Raw genomic sequence first — 17,965 nt, 5'->3', positions numbered from 1 at the left:
TGCTTATGAACTAGTTACATAAAGATTAACAGATTATTTACTGTAAATCGAAGTGCTTACAAATGTCATTAAACTTGGAATTTATATGATTATGCAATTTAAATAACATATTAATTCATAATCACAACCTATAAGGTCATTAATTTAATATGTTTGCTCGTCTTTTGTTGTGGTGTGTATTTTTTATTTTTTTTTACCAGTCATTAAATTATTGTTTTTGCTGTGCCCGATATGAAGTTGAAAATATTCATAATTTGTAAATGTTTATTATTAATCATTTACTACCTTTGTGTGTGTTGGACTTAACGCTAATGAAACAATACTTGTGTAAAGGGTGGTTAGTTAAGATTAGACTCCTTTACCAACCCTTAAAGCTACCCATACCAGCAAACCTGTCCCTAACCCGTATCCCACTTCAATAGCGGCTAGTGTGTTTGCAATAGAAGATGAACATAATAAGTACATTGTACATAATATTTTTTGACGCAAGTAGTTTAAGACACCTAATATAAAGTGTGACTTGTTCATTCTTATATTCTTACATTTTTCTCTTAAACATCCAGATCACTCATAGCTACATTTCCTTTGTGCATTGGCACTTGCAAGTATGGTTTTGGCCATGTGTAGTTTTTAGACACATGTACATGTTACATTTGTTACACAGTGATACACACTTTTATTAAATGCTGTTACTGCACTTAGGACCAATGCTTTGTTCAAACCCAGCTTACAGGTTTTTTTCTTTTTCATTTTTGGGATTGCTTTGTACATGATGCTTGTTGATCATGTTGCTATTTTTTTGATACAATGCTATAAGATATAGTACATTAAGTAATTGGTTAATGTTCTGTACACGCAGTCACTTATACGGTCAACTTGAATCGTTCCACAATGGTTTTTTCATGCATGGGCTCATGCAGTGGTATAGACATTGTTGTTCCATAGCTTGTCGGAATTTGCTAAATACCATTAAGTACTTTATTCTGTTAAAGTATTAGAATTTATGCAAAATGTATATTTAAACGTGTTCAATGGAAGTACAAATATTCAAAATAAGTCTATTCTTGAATAAAAAAATCCATAATTCACTGTGCTTATGACTAACTGATGGAATGGTCAAATTAAACAAGTACAAATTAAACAAAAACAACATTCTTACATACAGGTTTTTTTTATTCAGATACTTTAACGTATTGAGTACAAATATTAATTCTTTCTTAATTGCTTCTGCTAGAAGTCTGCCTCTTTAAGGCTAAAGATGACAATCACATTTATTCCATAATCGATTGGCAAAAATGAAGTGCAGCTAGATAGATGTCCCAGCCAAAAGTCTGTGAAGGTCCTTTGGGGTCAACATTTTCTCTGAGTGCTTCTATTCGCTCATCAGTCAGGGGACATTGGGTTTGAGGCACAACAATGCTGGAATGTGCATCAACATCAGTCCACTACTCTCCCAGTCTATCTGTGGTGTGCTGAATCCCTTCAAACAATGACACAGCATTTTATGTCACAAATGAGATACCAATTACAGTTCTGAACATAGAATAAAGTTTCATCAATACAGTATAAAAATGTACAGATGAGTAAGGTCAGAAATATGAAGGTGGCCACCTTCTTCCAAAGCATGCAGAACATCGTAGTAGACATTTGTCACTGATGACCAGACGTCTCTCCACAACCTCTCTATACTGAAAAGAAAAGTAATATGTCAGTTAAATCTAACATTTTTAGGCAGATGTTATGTACTGGTTGATAAATCATAAAAGTGGGTAATAATAATAAAATTGATTTTCAACAAAAAACTATTTAACTCACCGCTGATTGTGGACGCTCTTTCCTGAAATAAAGCTTCCTCTTTCTGTCCCACGAACTGTGAACATCAGGCGAGCCACGTCCACATTTTCGACACCCTGATCTCCTCGTACCCTAAGAACATGGATGTTTAAGCACTGAGATTGAAACGCATTTCTCAGAAATGTTAAATTACTCAATGCAAAATTCATAGACATAAGCTCCTGTTTTACAGCTTAAGCTAGTGCTAGACTAAAATACATTTTGAGCTGTTAAAACTGAAAGCAACTTTTACTGGAATATCATAACATATGTCAGCGCCACAGTTTGGTCTTAAGAGTGTCGATCATATCATTTATTGAACTTGAACTGAACTGAATATTATGAGGAGATCTTACTCTAGATCAGGTCTACCTGAGAGGGAAGCCAAATGTCTCCGCTGCTTCTTGAAAAAAATCCAAGGTGGTTTTAGCAAGGTTATTAGATGAAGCTCCAAGGTACATTATCTATTAAACAGAGGAAATTATTTGCCGGATGATTAGTGAATAGAATAGAGAAGTCAAAAAATAGTTAATAGTGGACACTACCTTGCGTGAAAAGCCATCCACACCCCAAAGATGACTATATTGTAGCTGTAACAAAAATATCATGCAAATGTTTTTAAAAATGCACTCCGAGCTCTGGAAAGGACTGCAACATGCAATAATGGAGTAAACAAGCCTGACAAACTTACCGAATCCGTTTATAGTTGGTGTCAATGTGCATTATTGACCTAGGACCTGACACTGAATGGGTCCTTCGTACCACGCAGCCCAACTGTGCCCTTCGGGACATGACTCCCACTGTATCTGCCCTGACCCGGTCGAACTGCACTTGGTGTCCTTTACAGCTGCTCTCATCATTCTGTATCCACACTGAGGCATGTGTTGCTTTACATCTTTCACACAATCATCTAACTCTTCGTCCGTGAGAGTGCTATATCGCGCCCGAATGGAGAGGTTACATTCAACCATTCGTCTGAAAACTGCGCGTGTACTTACTCCAAGCATGCAAGCAATGGTTGGAACAGAAAAGTTCATGTCCAGGAGATTGGTGATGTAGTCTGGTGAGATTAGAAGACGTGGTCGTCCCATCGACCCTGACTCCTGCAGAATAGTCGAAGTGCGCGTCTCCCCGTCTGACGGGTTTAGTCGAACTAGTCTGAGCAGTTCTGTGATGCCCTCGAAAATATCAGCTGGGATGGTAACTAAATTGGTCACAGCACTTAAAAAGACTAATTCTTGAGAGCAGATGAACTCCAGGTAGTCCATGTCAAGGGGTTGGCGTCCAACAGCATTTTCCAAGCGTGAACGGAGTCTTTCCAAAACATAATCCAAAAGCAAATGCTAAAGGGAAATTATAATAGCATGTTAAATACCTCAGTATTGCTGGCCAGATAAATGAAATAAAAAATTACATCCTTACAATGAACAAACACTTCACTAAAACACACTTTAAAAAATTATTACTTTAAACACTTAATGTAGGCCTAATCAACTCACCGCTCGGTCCATTTCGTCAAATGATGTTTTATGAAGGCCTCTCGTGACGGTTTCGTTGATGCTTGTTAAGACAAAGTAGCGCTTGCACCCCCTGCCGGTGAAGACGATTTACAGCAGATGAGATTGTGATCGGTAATCTACTGATTTTCCTGTTGTTCCCGGATGTGAAACGGTGAATTTACTGTCGAATTTGAACCACTGAATTTGTGGAAGCGAATTTGTAAAGCGAAATAAAATGGACTGAAACTTGCCTGTTGAATATTATAGGTTGTATTTTTAAATAGATCGAATATTTTGGAAGTGAAATCTGAAAGGTGAATATGAATTCTTGAATTTTTGATTATGAAAATCAGTTTGAAATGTTTTTAATTGAATTATTCATGTCTTAAATATACAACCATGTTGAATTTCAGCCCATAATTATGCAAGACTTGTATAATTGTACATCTTGAAATGTACAAGAGACTGTTGTCCACAAGAACATCGAATCGGACGAGAAGGTAGCTGTGGTCATGTACTAGAGCAGGAATGTCAGCAAACGGGGATGGAAGATCTTCTCCTCATATCTGACAGGTTTGAAGAGGTGTTGAGGACAGATGGTAGGGACTCATCCTGCGCCGTCACATTGCCTCTGTTTAACGTCAGCTTCCTAAAGATCTACTTTAACTCGCTGGCATTAGAGTTGTTATTCCAGCCACCTTAAAAAAGAAACACAAGATGTACGAGTATAGTACACAGATATTTAATCCATGCTTTAAAATGTTTAATGCTTTTAAAAAAAGACAAATTAGAACTAGGCACCCCTGAATGATCTTTCTACATAAGTTAAGTTGAATGACATTATCACACAATTCAGACTGTACCAGTGGTGATCAACTCTGAACAGATTCGGTCAAGACGTTTGGAGTGTCTTAAATATGATGTAATAACACATTATATAACTTTCAGAAACTAAAACTAAAGTGCCATTTAATCACATATTGATATATCAATCTTATACATCTTGAATTATTGTTGGTCAGTGATACACAGACCCTTTGAAGATGAGCTGGAAAGTTAAAAATGTTTGGCACAACAGCATCTTTAATCCGGACATTGTGCCCCGTTCTGTCAAAGTCCTCGCTCCTGAAGAAAAGAAACATTCTGTGATTGTGGAAACAAACTTGTGAAAAGCTTTGGGTCAACAACAATCTTGTAATACTATTATGTTATAGCCTCGCTGTTCCTGAACTTAAAACAGTGACAGGGACATCAGATATTTCATTGTTTCTCATGACAATGGAAAACCTGTAAAAAGCTGCAGATGAGAGTCTACGAATGAGTATAATGTCCCAAAAACATCTAACCCTGATGTGTGGATTGAAGAGAAAGGAGGAGAGTCAGATGGACAGAATCACAGATACTACACCTGACAATGTCTTCCTTTCATCACATGTTAGGATCCTGTGTACCACATGCTACGATTCTTTCAGAAAGCTCAAGCAAGGCTGTAGTGTCTGCAGTCTCAATCTAAAGAAATAAAAACCAGGAGTAACACACACATACACTACACAGATGTATATACAAATCTGAATTGAGTTGAATTAGAAAACCTTGTCAATCAGATCTAGCAGGTCTGCATCTGTTATGTCAGCTCATCTTTATTAATCTCCCGGAAGAAATGAAATTGTAAATCCACTCCATGATAAAGGTCCATCCTGAGTAATGCTCACTGCCATTATTTCACCAACTATCCTCAAGTACAACAACAATATTGATTAAACATTACAATGAATGTAATATGGTGTATTTATTTATCAAAATGCTCCTCTCCAGAAGAGAGAGTGCTCCAATCGTGCCGTCACAACATGCGTCTCGTTTCTGTGTCTCTCTAAAGTAACAGCATGATGCAGACCAGTGAAGTCTTCCCATCTGTCCACAGGAATGATGACCTGGAGGATACAGCTCTCAGGAAAACCAGCTCCTGAACACAGATCAATTGTAAGAAGTCCACATCCACAGACATCTGTGAAAGAGCGTGCTCCAAACGTGACTGAAGTCTCCCTCATATCTGCTCTAGAAGTATCTGTACCTGTACAAATAAAGACAGCAGTTCACTCGGGAAAAGGAGCAGAAATGACACGACTAAAATAGTTCATACTCATGAGCTACTTCTTCTGCAAAGCTGACACTTGGTCCCTCATTGTTGTAATTTATTACAAATATTCACATTTATTCACACACAACAAAATAATAAAACATTAAAGAGTTATACGTTATTTGTGCTGTTTGCTTAAACTTCATTCACAAATGATTTTGACAATTAAGCTTAACATAGCCTTAAAAATTAACTATGGTTTTAAAAGTTAAAAAGTTAAAAACAGAAACTACATACTTAAACTCTGGTAACCACAAATTAACCATGTCATAAAATATTTTTAACACGACTGACTTTATTTAACATGAATCAGTCAAAACATTGTAAGTTCCCAATTATAAGTGTTTCACTGAACAGAAAGAGAGCAAAGAATCAATCCTCAAAGTCAAGAACATTATCATTGACTTCAGTCTAGCAAGAGTTCAAGCTCTCTCAAAAACTCTGATTATAATCACTGAAGCTGTTTACACTGTCAAATTAATCTCTTACTTACATTGTGTGCACAGCTCTACATTGTTGTTCATGAAGAGAGAATTCACCAGAGAACAGCAAGCGTGCGTTCTGCCTCATATTTTCTTTTCTTTGGTAAATCTCATTCAAGCTCCACTTGGTTCAGAAATCTGAGGTGTCTGTCTGAAATCTGGTTCCGGGAGCAGCAGTATTTCGGCGGGGTCCCTCTGGTCTAGTTCTCCGAGTATGTGTCCAGTAGAGCCGTGTGTTCATCCGTCCCTGGAGTTATGACGCTCACACCTCGTCCAGACTGAAGACAGAAGAACCTGTGGATTATAATCAGTGATAGTGTCTACACTGAATGTGAAATCTCCAACAGCAAACGGATTCCTGTTCTATTTCTGACAGAGTCCGAGCTCTTTACAGGACGCTTTGTCACTTCAAGCTGTTGCGTCCCGTATAGACACGGTGATGCTACTTTTACACCAAATATACTTTAAAACAAACACCAGAGACCGCTTAAAGTTAGATGTGATATTGGTATACACTTTTCTAAAGTCAGTAGCATTTGAGGAGAATGACTTACAGTCATAAAAACAATTGTAAATTTTCATCTATTGAATGTTTGATATTAAAATAAACTGTAAATCATATGTAAATTATGCTACTTTTTCACATTGGCTCAAACGGAAATTTGAAGCTCAAAAGCATTTGAGGAGAAAGACTTGCAGTCATAAAACAATTGTAATGTGTTCATTTAAATGCAAACCTTATACATTTTTAATATATTTTAAAATAAATTATAAATAATTTAAGTAAAAACGAGGCCCGTTTATCACTTTCAGGCACATTCCTGTGAAAGTTATTATTTTATTTTTTTTTCAGGTTCATATCACAACCCTTACAAAAATAAACCATGGTTTTATAATAGTAAAACTGCTTAATTTTCTTTTGCATGATTTCTGAATTCTTGAGACTATAAATAAATTAGAGTCATAATAAAGTTATAGCCATAGGTATTTTTGTAATTTGTAAATAATAAAATGTATTCATTTACTTTTTATTTGATTAAAGTTCTATTTTCACCCGTATAGTAGGTGTGTTTTTTTTCATCATCATATTTGAGGAAGGGGGGCACAACAATACAATCCTGCTTAGAGCACACATTTGGCCAGCAGCGGACCTGAAAATACATGTCTATAAAACTTTGCCTTAAAAAAATCCATTGTGTTAAATATTCAGTTAAAAAAAAAAATCCCATATAATATACATTTTTCTTAAATTACACTTGTTTATAATTAAAATTATCACAATTCAAATTCAATCAGTTTTGTCATAAAATAGGTTCAATACAATCCAACTGTTTGCATTTAGGGATGTCAATTTTTGATGATTGATCGTCTTTTAAATTAAAGATCAATTAATAGATAACCTTAATGCTGTGAAATGCATCTGCAGCGATATTATTATATGTGCAAAAGTCACTCAAAAAAAAAAAAAAACTTTCTCACCTGAATTAAAGGGGTTTTAGTCTGAATAAAATGCTAGTAGCAGGAGTGTAAAATGAATAGATACGATTATATAATTTGATAAAATGAAGATAGCACGCCGTTTGCACAAAAGTGTTTCAATGAGCCACATTAATAGAAACTCTCTTTGAAACTCCTTCTGCTCTCGGACAAATAAGGATTTCTCACTCTCTGCTGCTCTTTCTTTTTTTTCCCTTTTTTTTATTGAACAAACATAGCAGCAAATACAGTTTCATCTACAAAAACAAAAAATAAAATAATTATCAACAGTAGACAAAGAGCAAGTAAAGGAAAAAGCAAGTAAAATAGATAAAAGTAAAACAAAATAATAAAAAAAATAAAAACATTTACAAAATAATAATAATTGAGCCAGGGGTAATATATCCTTTAAATAAATTCAAGAGAGACAGAGATGTCTCGAGTCCCTTTTGTTTACATTATAAAAAAACATAAATATTATACTTTGTGGATAATGTAACTGATTTTAAAGCTTTGGCATTGTTGGAAGAAGATATAGTACTCAAGTAATATTTAAGGTAATTTCAAAAGACAATAAAAATAGGTTTGACAGACAAAAATTTACACTTGTGTACAGAAAACTTGGCTAGAAAAATAAAAAGATTTACAAGAAAATACTTGTCTTTCAGATTTTTGTCAGAGTTATAACAACCAAATAACACATCCTTAAACCCCATAGAAAAATTTACTAATAAGTACGTACGTACAAATAGGCAAAATTTTTCCCAAAAAGTAGCTACATGAACACAATCCCAAAAAAGGTGAGGTATAGACTCGTCTTCCACTCCACAGAAGGAGCATAAGGGATCCAACTCTGGAAACATTTTTTTTGATAAAAAGATTGACTGGGTAGAATGGATGTAGCAACTTGAATGATACCTCTTTAACCTTATTAGTGATTAGATATTTGTTGGACAGAGACCACACTTTCTTCCAAGGAATATCATTAAAAGGATTACTCCAATATGATATTATAGATGGGACAGTAATAATATCATTCTGAAAAAGTTGTCTAATCTTTCTATTCCTAAGAGAGGGACTAGATAAAAACAGATCTTCCCTATTGCTGTCTCACAAGGCTGTAACCAGGAGGTAGAAGAGAGTAAAGAATTGCCTGAGTTTTTCAAAAGTGCAATATCTCCACTGGGAACGGCATCCATCACTATGGCAAAGTCTCGTGGGGTGACAGGAATACAATATTTAGTTAAGAATTCAGAATAAGAAAACAAATGACCATTTGGATTTACAAGTTGAGAAACCAAAAGAATATTATTATTAAACCAATCTGAAAAAAAGAGTGTCTTATTTTGGTAATGGATATCATGGTTATTCCATATAAAATACCTGTGGGGGCTAAAATTATGTTTGTAAATCAAGTGCCAGGCCAGAAGTACCTGCTTATGGAAATTTGACAATTTTATGGGTAATTTAGAAATATTATAATTACATACTAACAGAAAGGGAAGACCACCAACTTTAGAAAAAATATAATTGGGAATAGCATTCCATAAGGAATCAGAATCGTTCAAGAACTGCCTCAACCAATTGATCTTAAACGTATTGTTTAAGGAAGCAAAATCAAGGAAGTTAAAACCACCTTGTCTCTGCCGCTCTGTGTTTCACAGAAACCTAGCTGAATGTCGTCATACCGGACAGCTCGCTCCATCTGCCGGACTTTCAGCTGTTTAGAGCGGATCGGGATGCATAATCAGCGGGGAAATCGTGCGGCGTCGGGACATGCTTTTACATCAATGAACGCTGGTGTACAGATGTAACTGTGTTAAAGAAGATGTGCTGTCCTGATCTAGAAATGCTGTTTGTCAACTGCAAGCCATTCTATTCACCGCAGGAGTTTCATTCGTTCATTCTGGTGAGTGTTTACATTCCTCCGCAAGCGCACGTGAGCTCAGCTTTACAGAAACTCGCTGATCAGATCACAGAGACAGAACAACAACACCCGGACTCTGTTTTAATAATTCTCTGGGACTTTAATAAAGCCAATCTCTCCCGCAAACTGCCAAAATACAGACAGCATGTTACATGTCCCACCAGAGACAGTAATGTATTGGATCACTGTTACACCACAATAAAGGATGCATATCACTCTGTTCTATGGGCAGCTTTGGGACGTTCTGATCACTGTTTGGTTCATCTTACACCGTCCTACAGGCAGGGGTGAAGCTAGTGGGGGGGGGGGGTTGCCATGGAAATAATCACGGCCACCCCAGTGGTCATCCCGATCATAATCGCAATCTATTATAAATAATAATAATACTTTCTTAGAGTTTGATCAAAATGACCTCGATCGATCATGGCAAAAAGATTACGTTCGGACTGCGAAACTATCGCGACAATTGAATCACTTGTCACTTACAGGCAAATGCGTTATCGCGAGAGTTTCCGTAGCGCGCGCTTCTTTCCAGCATTTGTAAAAAGTCGAGGACTGAGAGACGAGAAGTGATGCTTCGCTTTTGTGTCTGGTTCAACTCGTGTTTGAGCACACAAACACATCTTTTCAGGTGAGTTATTAAAGTCAGATAAATTATTATTTTAGTTCCGTTCAACTATTTGTGTCTGAAGTTTTATCATTGTCCTGTGTAACAAACAGGTAACGTAGGGAGCAGTTAACTTAGCTAGCTTCATATTAGCCGACTCAGATGCTCAAAACTATGTTTATTTTATCTCTGAATATATAAATGAATATATAAAGATTTTTTATACAGTAACGTTACTTTTCTATGTAAACACGCTAACGTTAGATTGATGTGAATAACCGCTGTGCTCTCATCATATTTGCATCGTCATGCGCATGACGCAGAGTTCTAGATCTAGATAAAATTAGGTACCTACAACAAAAACACCTAATCTCTGCTCAATAATAATCCTACTTTTTTTTTGCAGTTTTTCAAACATGTTAATGTTGATATGTTTTGCTTGTGTTTTGATTTGTATTTATGTCAGTCAGTCAGTGAAATGTGTGGAAAATGAAGAGAAAGGCAGCAGATATAGCATCCTTCTTCAGGAAGACTAGCAAGAAGCAGCCAAATGACTCTAAGACACAGGTGAATAATAGGCAGGATGAAAGAGAGAAAGAACAGACTGACACAGAGAGTGAAGGAGAAGAATTTACAGAGAGCACAAGCCCAAGAGAAATGTAAGGTATCATGACGATATCAAGTGGAAGTCCCTCTTCTCGAGATGATACATATTTTAATAAAAATAAACACATACATACAAAGGTTACACACTCAAATGTTAGACTGGATTAAAATATAAGAAAATGTAGTGATAAGTTGTCTATTTCTGAATTTCAGGATACACAGTTATGATGATCTATATTAAATCTGGACAGTTCAGGATATAAGCTCATCACTGAAAATATCACATTGATTTTCTTGGTTTTCAGTGCTGTATAAACATATCAACTATTTTCTTAATGTCCTTTGGCTAAAAACGTCTTTTGCTGAATTTGTTTAGTTTCCTTGAAGCTTGTTTCTTCTGTTCATCAACACTGCTCCACACATTACACTTCCATGCATTCATTTAACTTCACATCACTGATTCCTGTAGCGGCTCTTATTCACCATCAGCTGATCCTGAGGAAACTGAACTGACGTCTAAATACTGAGAGTCCTACAATAAAACACACAGACAGTCAGATATGAGTATGAGACATTACTGCTGTCACATCACATCAGCAGATCCAGCTCAGAAACGCACAGTATATTCATATTACAGTCAGAGATATGAATCAGAGTATGTGAGCGGAGCGCGGAGTGGAGCGTGTGATTTTGACTGGAGCGAGGAGCAGATCTTTTAAAAGTCGGAGCGTCGTGGTTTTCACTCGCTCCAAGAGCGCTCCAGCACCGCTCCGTCACGAGTACAATTCATGCCAACAGCCGGAGCGGAGTGATAATTAAATGATCGGAGCGCGGAGGAGAAATTGTTGACGCTCCACTCCGCTCACATACTCTGATCTGATGAACAACTGATCATAGATTAATAACAGTGAATGATCAACAACTCTCTCTTTATCATTTACACACAGAGACACTGGAGGAGATGAACATATTCATATATTCATAGATCATCACAGAATTAAACAGTTTAAAGAACAGAAACTAAAGTGGAGCTGAATTATTATCTTATATTCTCCAAATATGTCTGTTACTAAACTTTGCCCATTTTAAAAGATTTAAATAATAATATACTCACAGTAGTCTAATCTCTCCAGTTTATAACGTTGATCATGTTTCAGATCAGAGAGTAACTTCACTCCTGATTGTCGTAGATTATTCAGAATCAGATTCAGTTCTCTCAGGTGTGAGGGGTTTGATCTCAGAGCTGAAGTCAGAGCAGAACAACCTTCATCTGTGACGTCACAATCTCTCAACCTGTAGAGAACAATGAGACAGTGTTAATTGTAGTTGAAGTGTGTGTAGTTTGTTATTGACTCTGGTCTCAGAGCAGGAGAGGAGATATAATGACAAGCATTGCCACAAACTGCTGCTGATAGAATCAGATTTCTGCATGTTGATGCTCAATGCTGCTGTTTGAAACTGTCATGTGCTTCAGGACTGAACAGACACACAGAGCTGAATGTGAGATATTGTTTCATAGTGATATAAGCACAGATCTGTCTGGAGAAACACTCACTTGCTCCTCTAATGATGACTTACAGTTTACCTAAAAATGAAGATTAAAATCATCAAAATCCCACAGACTTACATTGACGAAATGTTCAGATGAGCCAAGACTATTCAAACTCCAACTGTCAAAATTCAAATGTAAACAAACTGAAGGTCTTTAGACTCCATTTAACTGCCATTCTATGTTCTATTTCTAGACCATTCAAACTCATTTAACCTTCCATTCTGTCTAATATTTCTAATCTATCAATCATCTATATGGCAGGGCTGCCAACTTTTGAGTTCAGCTTAGAGTGTGATTTTGGGGGCAGGGATTTGATATGGGGAGGGGCTTATAGATGGGCGTGGCTTGGTGTGGAGAAAAATACAAGCAAAAAATCCTTGCATTAGCAGAAGTGTATTAAGTATATATTGACTGTTGTAAGGTCCAGGCACTCGGCCCAAGGAAGGAATCTGGTGCTGGATGAAGGTTTCCTGCGTGTTCGGTCTTTCAGCGCGTAGAGTTAATTCAATTTAGGTTAAACTCAAATCTGACTCCATTATTTATTTAATCTGACTCCATTTTAGTATGACCTCGAATTTAGGTTGAAATGCAAATTGGTTGAATGCCTTTTTAATTAGTATTCTTCTGACATTTGATTATTCTAGTTAACTCCTACTCTTATATTAACTTGTTCATTCAGGTGCTCATGTTGCTAACAAGGATAACGTAATCTACTAGAGTCAATAATCACAGAGTAAAACAGAATAAAATCAAATGTAACAATTTATTATCAGTCAGGTAAATATGTGTTCTGCCAATTACATATCCAATTGAACCATATCAAATCATAGCATTATAAAACATCAAATTCTCAAAGATTAATCTTAAAGTAAAATAAGCATACCTGACCTTAGAAAATACATAGTATGAAGTGAAGAGACACACAACACACTACAGGCTTTCTGGCTACAGAATCGCGCTGATCCTTTTGCTGCAATCCTTTAAATACCTCAGACCAAGAAAACAACCCCCGAGATGGAGACAGGAACTAACAATTGGAATTTGCATTAACTCAGGTCCCAAGCCTGGGTGGTTTTACACCTCAATGGGAACAGGGGGCAATTTACATGGAGGACCCTAGGAAAGGACACTCCCATCACAGTAATCAAAATATCTCTTGACTCTTCGGATCTGTATCTTCTAATCTACTTTTGTAAGATTGAGACCATTGTACCAGTTGCACTGAGACATTTCAAATGATACCAGACATTGACATTTTCATGTAATCATTTTGAGCAGACTGAGTAGAAGGAAGAATGGGTGAAGGGATTTATAATGAAACAAATGGCCAGAAGGGGAGGAGGTCTCCTGCTCCTCCAGTCCATGGGGTGTCTCGAAGATGCTCGTGTATGTTTGTATTGTCTGTTTCTCAGGAGATCAAAGTATCTCAGGTTCTTTATTGTGCTGACAAAAGTGTCTCTTCACCTTGGGAAGTCGTGGCCTAATGGTTAGAGGGTCGGACTCCCAATCGAAGGGTTGTGGGTTCTAGTCTCGGGCCGGACGGAATTGTGGGTAGGGGTAGTGCATGTATAGTTCTCTCTCCACCTTCATTACCACGACTTAGGTGCCCTTGAGCAAGGCATCGAACCCCCAACTGCTCCCCGGGCGCCGCAGCATAAATGGCTGCCCACTGCTCCGGGTGTGTGCTCACAGTGTGTGTGTGTGTGTGTTCACTGCTCTGTGTGTGTGCATTTCGGATGGGTTAAATGCAGAGCACAAATTCTGAGTATGGGTCACCATACTTGGCTGAATGTCACTTCACTTCACTTTAATCTCTACACTGTCAAAGTATTTAGTATCTGTACAGAATTTCTTGGGAGATTTACATTTCATTTTATTTTCACAAACATTTATTAACATTAACAATATTAATATTATTATTAACAATAATTAAAATTACCTACTAGGCATGTCCACATATTTGTCATCTTGAAATGCTTTTGTACTGTTTTTTTATGATACAAATATGTAAAATAATTGCTCAGTGCTGCAAAACACATCAACTCTGCTAATGCTAACTTAATTCTATATAAACTATATAACAGCATAGGTCTATTAGTTACTAGCCTAAACTGGACGGAGACACGGAGCGCCCTGTAACTCACTGACCTGCCTGCGTTCACCATTCACACGGTGCAGATGGGAGCAGTGGCGCCCAAGAAAATTATAATAGGGGTGGCCAGATGAGGCCACAGTAAATACATAAAGGGTTTGCAATATTGACAATATGATATCTCTGTGATTTCTGGGATTTTATCAATAACGATAATTACACAATATTTTGCTGAGTGTGTTATTGAGCTGATATCTTATTTCTAATTGTGCTGACAGCTGACTCCTAAAGGTTTTATTTTTACATTTATGCCATTTTTTTTTTTAAAGTGAGCACCATCTTTTAAGAGGGGGTGAAATGCTATTTCATGCATACTGAGTTTTTTACACTGTTAAAGAGTTGGATTCCCATGCTAAACATGGACAAAGTTTAAAAAATTAAGTTGTACGTTTGAAGGAGTATTTTCGAGAACTTCCGGTTTGTCACAAGTTTCGGAAAGTTTTTTTCGAGTATGGCTCTGTGTGACGTTAGATGGAGTGGAATTTCCTTATATGGGTCCTGAGGCACTTCTGCCTGAAGAGCGTGCGCTCCCGTATAGCAGAGCACTGAGAGCACAACAGACTTCACTGATCAGAGCGAGAGCGTCGCCAAATGTCACAAAAGAACTGTATTTTTGGTTGCCGGGGCAAGACAACCCTTTTGTGTGAGTCTCACCCTGAATGTGTGAGAGTTGGCAGCTTTGTATATGGGGCAGTCGTGGTCTAATGGTCAGAGTCTGACTTGTAACCCACAGACAGGGATGTACTGGTCATCAGGAGTAAAGTGATCAACAACACAAGTGTCTTGATCCATTCAGATGTGACACAGAATTGTGTTTTACAGTCGTGTGATATGAGAACATTAAAGCTTCTGTAGTGATGCCGGCTGAAAACACACACCACAATCTAAACTTCATGACGAGGTCAATTGGAAAATGACAAAACATAGACTTGTAAATTCATCATCATAGTAATTTAACTTGCAGTTATTAACACTGTACAATAGAGATGTATTTATTATAAATGTTACCGTTATTAGCCTGCTTAATATTAAATATTAGCAGTAAATAAGTTCTTAGTTCACCCAAAATGAAAATTGGCATTTTCTCAACATCGTGTCATTTCAAACCTGTATGAATTTCTTTCTTCTGTGGAATATAAAAGAAGGTAATTTCAGAAATTCAAGAAGTTTTTGTCCATACAGAAATCAAGGGTATTGTATTGTATTGTTCTACAAAATATCTGTTGTGTTCTACAGAAGAAACTAAAGCCAGGCTCACACTACAGGATTTTTAGCCCAATTTAGCCCCAATTTCCCCCTCCCGATAATCGGAGCAAACATCTTGTCGAGCACCTCGATCTGTCCCGATGTCGCACCTCCAGATCTGCTCGCACACAAATCGGGGCAGCCCTGATTATTATCAAACATGTTTGATATTTAGGATTTAAATCGGGATGATGATGGCTATATGATTACGTCAGTACTTTTCACATTCAATGCGCAAAAACACAAATCAGCTGATGCAGGGCTTCGAAAGCTAGTGGAGATAGAGAAAACTGTACTGGACAAACACAACGGTCTGTAATGTGTGCGAAAACGCATCACAACTGTAAGTAGCTATAAGAGCGCTGGAGTGAAATAAGTGAAAACCAGGTGAGTGAAGACAGACAGAATATATATATATATAAAAAAAAAGAACCTTGACGATCTTCTGCGTGAGATCACGTGAGGCGCTCCCTCTGGCGTGATAATCTTAATAATATCTTACAGTGTGTGATGTGCCACGATGTTCAAATCTTGAAGTGTGTGCATGTTTAATATTTGAGGGAAGATAATCTGAAAGAGATTCTCCTCGTGTGTGTGCTGCAACCAGATTTCAAAATCGGTTATGATTTTAAAAAACTCCTGTAGTTTGAGCCCGGCTTAAGTCACACAGGTTTGAATTGACTCGAGGGTGAGGAAATGATGACAGAATTTATTTATCAATAGATTTCCTGCATTCTAGCTCAAAATCAATGCTTTACTGTCAAGTGCATTTCTATGTGACACAAATACATTATTAAGTTTGTTATATTTGTCATGAATTCAGTAATATCTAGTATTATTTACTCCAATTAAAGTCCCTGTCACCCAGTAAAACATTCATGGAGGAACACTTGGGTCAGATGGACTGGATTTGTCCAGGGCTGAATTTTAACCCCAGTCCAGCCCTGACCACAGGTCACAGGTTTGAGTGATCTTACCGCAGTTTCTCCAGTTTATAGCGAGGATCCTCCAGTCCAGCACAGAGACACTTCACTCCCAAATCTCTTATTTTATTCACAGACAGACTCAGTTGTCTCAGGTGTGAGGGGTTTGATCTCAGAGCTGAAGTCAGAACAGAACAACCTTCATCTGTGACGTCACAATAACTCAACCTGTAGAGAACAATGACACACTCTTCACTCTCTCAGATCAGATCAGTTTAGCTGTGAATCCATTAGTAAAGAGAAAGAACAAATCAATGTATGATGAATCACTGGACTGAGATTTAAAATGTCAAAAAAGAAATCAAAATATGATAAATAATTTAAAACCTCATTCAAAAAGAAAAAAACTCCTTTACACTCTCAGGATTTTTAATGTCTTACAGTATTGTTCAAAATAATAGCAGTACAATGTTACTAACCAGAATAATCAAGGTTTTTCGTATATTTTTTATTGCTACATGGCAAACAAGTTACCAGTAGGTTCAGTAGATTCTCAGAAAACAAATGAGACCCAGCCTTCATGATATGCACGCTCTTAAGGCTGTGCAATTGGGCAATTGGGCAATTAGTTGAATTAGTTGAAAGGGGTGTGTTCAAAAAAATAGCAGTGTGGCATTCAATCACTGAGGTCATCAATTTTGTGAAGAAACAGGTGTGAATCAGGTGGCCCCTATTTAAGGATGAAGCCAACACTTGTTGAACATGCATTTGAAAGCTGAGGAAAATGGGTCGTTCAAGACATTGTTCAGAAGAACAGCGTACTTTGATTAAAAAGTTGATTAGAGAGGGGAAAACCTATAAAGAGGTGCAAAAAATGATAGGCTGTTCAGCTAAAATGATCTCCAATGCCTTAAAATGGAGAGCAAAACCAGAGAGACGTGGAAGAAAACGGAAGACAACCATCCAAATGGATAGAAGAATAACCAGAATGGCAAAGGCTCAGCCAATGATCACCTCCAGGATGATCAAAGACAGTCTGGAGTTACCTGTAAGTACTGTGACAGTTAGAAGACGTCTGTGTGAAGCTAATCTATTTTCAAGAATCCCCCACAAAGTCCCTCTGTTAAAAAAAAGGCATGTGCAGAAGAGGTTACAATTTGCCAAAGAACACATCAACTGGCCTAAAGAGAAATGGAGGAACATTTTGTGGACTGATGAGAGTAAAATTGTTCTTTTTGGGTCCAAGGGCCACAGGCAGTTTGTGAGACGACCCCCAAACTCTGAATTCAAGCCACAGTACACAGTGAAGACAGTGAAGCATGGAGGTGCAAGCATCATGATATGGGCATGTTTCTCCTACTATGGTGTTGGGCCTATTTATTGCATACCAGGGATCATGGATCAGTTTGCATATGTTAAAATACTTGAAGAGGTCATGTTGCCCTATGCTAAAGAGGACATGCCCTTGAAATGGTTGTTTCAACAAGACAATGACCCAAAACACACTAGTAAACGGGCAAAGTCTT

At 37.3% G+C, this 17,965-nt stretch overlaps 2 protein-coding genes and 1 long non-coding RNA gene across 4 annotated transcripts in view; all 3 read right to left on the bottom strand.

The window, feature by feature from the left end:
- LOC113109173 (NACHT, LRR and PYD domains-containing protein 12-like) overlaps positions 1–17,965 on the bottom strand; it is a 1,059,377-nt gene that overhangs the window by 832,855 nt on the left and 208,557 nt on the right. The gene's annotated exons all lie outside the window — the stretch shown is intronic.
- LOC113109227 (uncharacterized) lies at positions 1,156–3,960 on the bottom strand. Its single transcript, XR_003292871.1, has 7 exons — positions 3,333–3,960; positions 2,525–3,176; positions 2,379–2,423; positions 2,206–2,297; positions 1,816–1,926; positions 1,612–1,688; positions 1,156–1,480 (listed from the first exon to the last, which is right to left on the bottom strand). It is a non-coding gene; the product is annotated as an uncharacterized LOC113109227 (long non-coding RNA).
- Positions 10,640–17,965, bottom strand: part of LOC113109176 (NACHT, LRR and PYD domains-containing protein 12-like) — a 32,780-nt gene continuing 25,454 nt past the window's right edge. The window contains exons 8-10 of the mRNA XM_026272803.1: positions 16,494–16,667; positions 11,682–11,860; positions 10,640–11,099 (exon numbers count right to left, since the gene is read on the bottom strand). Of these exons, the coding sequence (XP_026128588.1) occupies positions 11,098–11,099; positions 11,682–11,860; positions 16,494–16,667 (355 nt within the window). The 3' untranslated portion in view covers positions 10,640–11,097. The remainder of the gene's footprint in view (positions 11,100–11,681; positions 11,861–16,493; positions 16,668–17,965) is intronic.

The sequence above is a fragment of the Carassius auratus genome, chromosome 9 (genome assembly GCF_003368295.1).
Source record: "Carassius auratus strain Wakin chromosome 9, ASM336829v1, whole genome shotgun sequence".
NCBI classification, from domain to species: Eukaryota; Metazoa; Chordata; class Actinopteri; order Cypriniformes; family Cyprinidae; genus Carassius; species Carassius auratus.
This window is presented reverse-complemented; position numbering and strand designations above follow the sequence as displayed.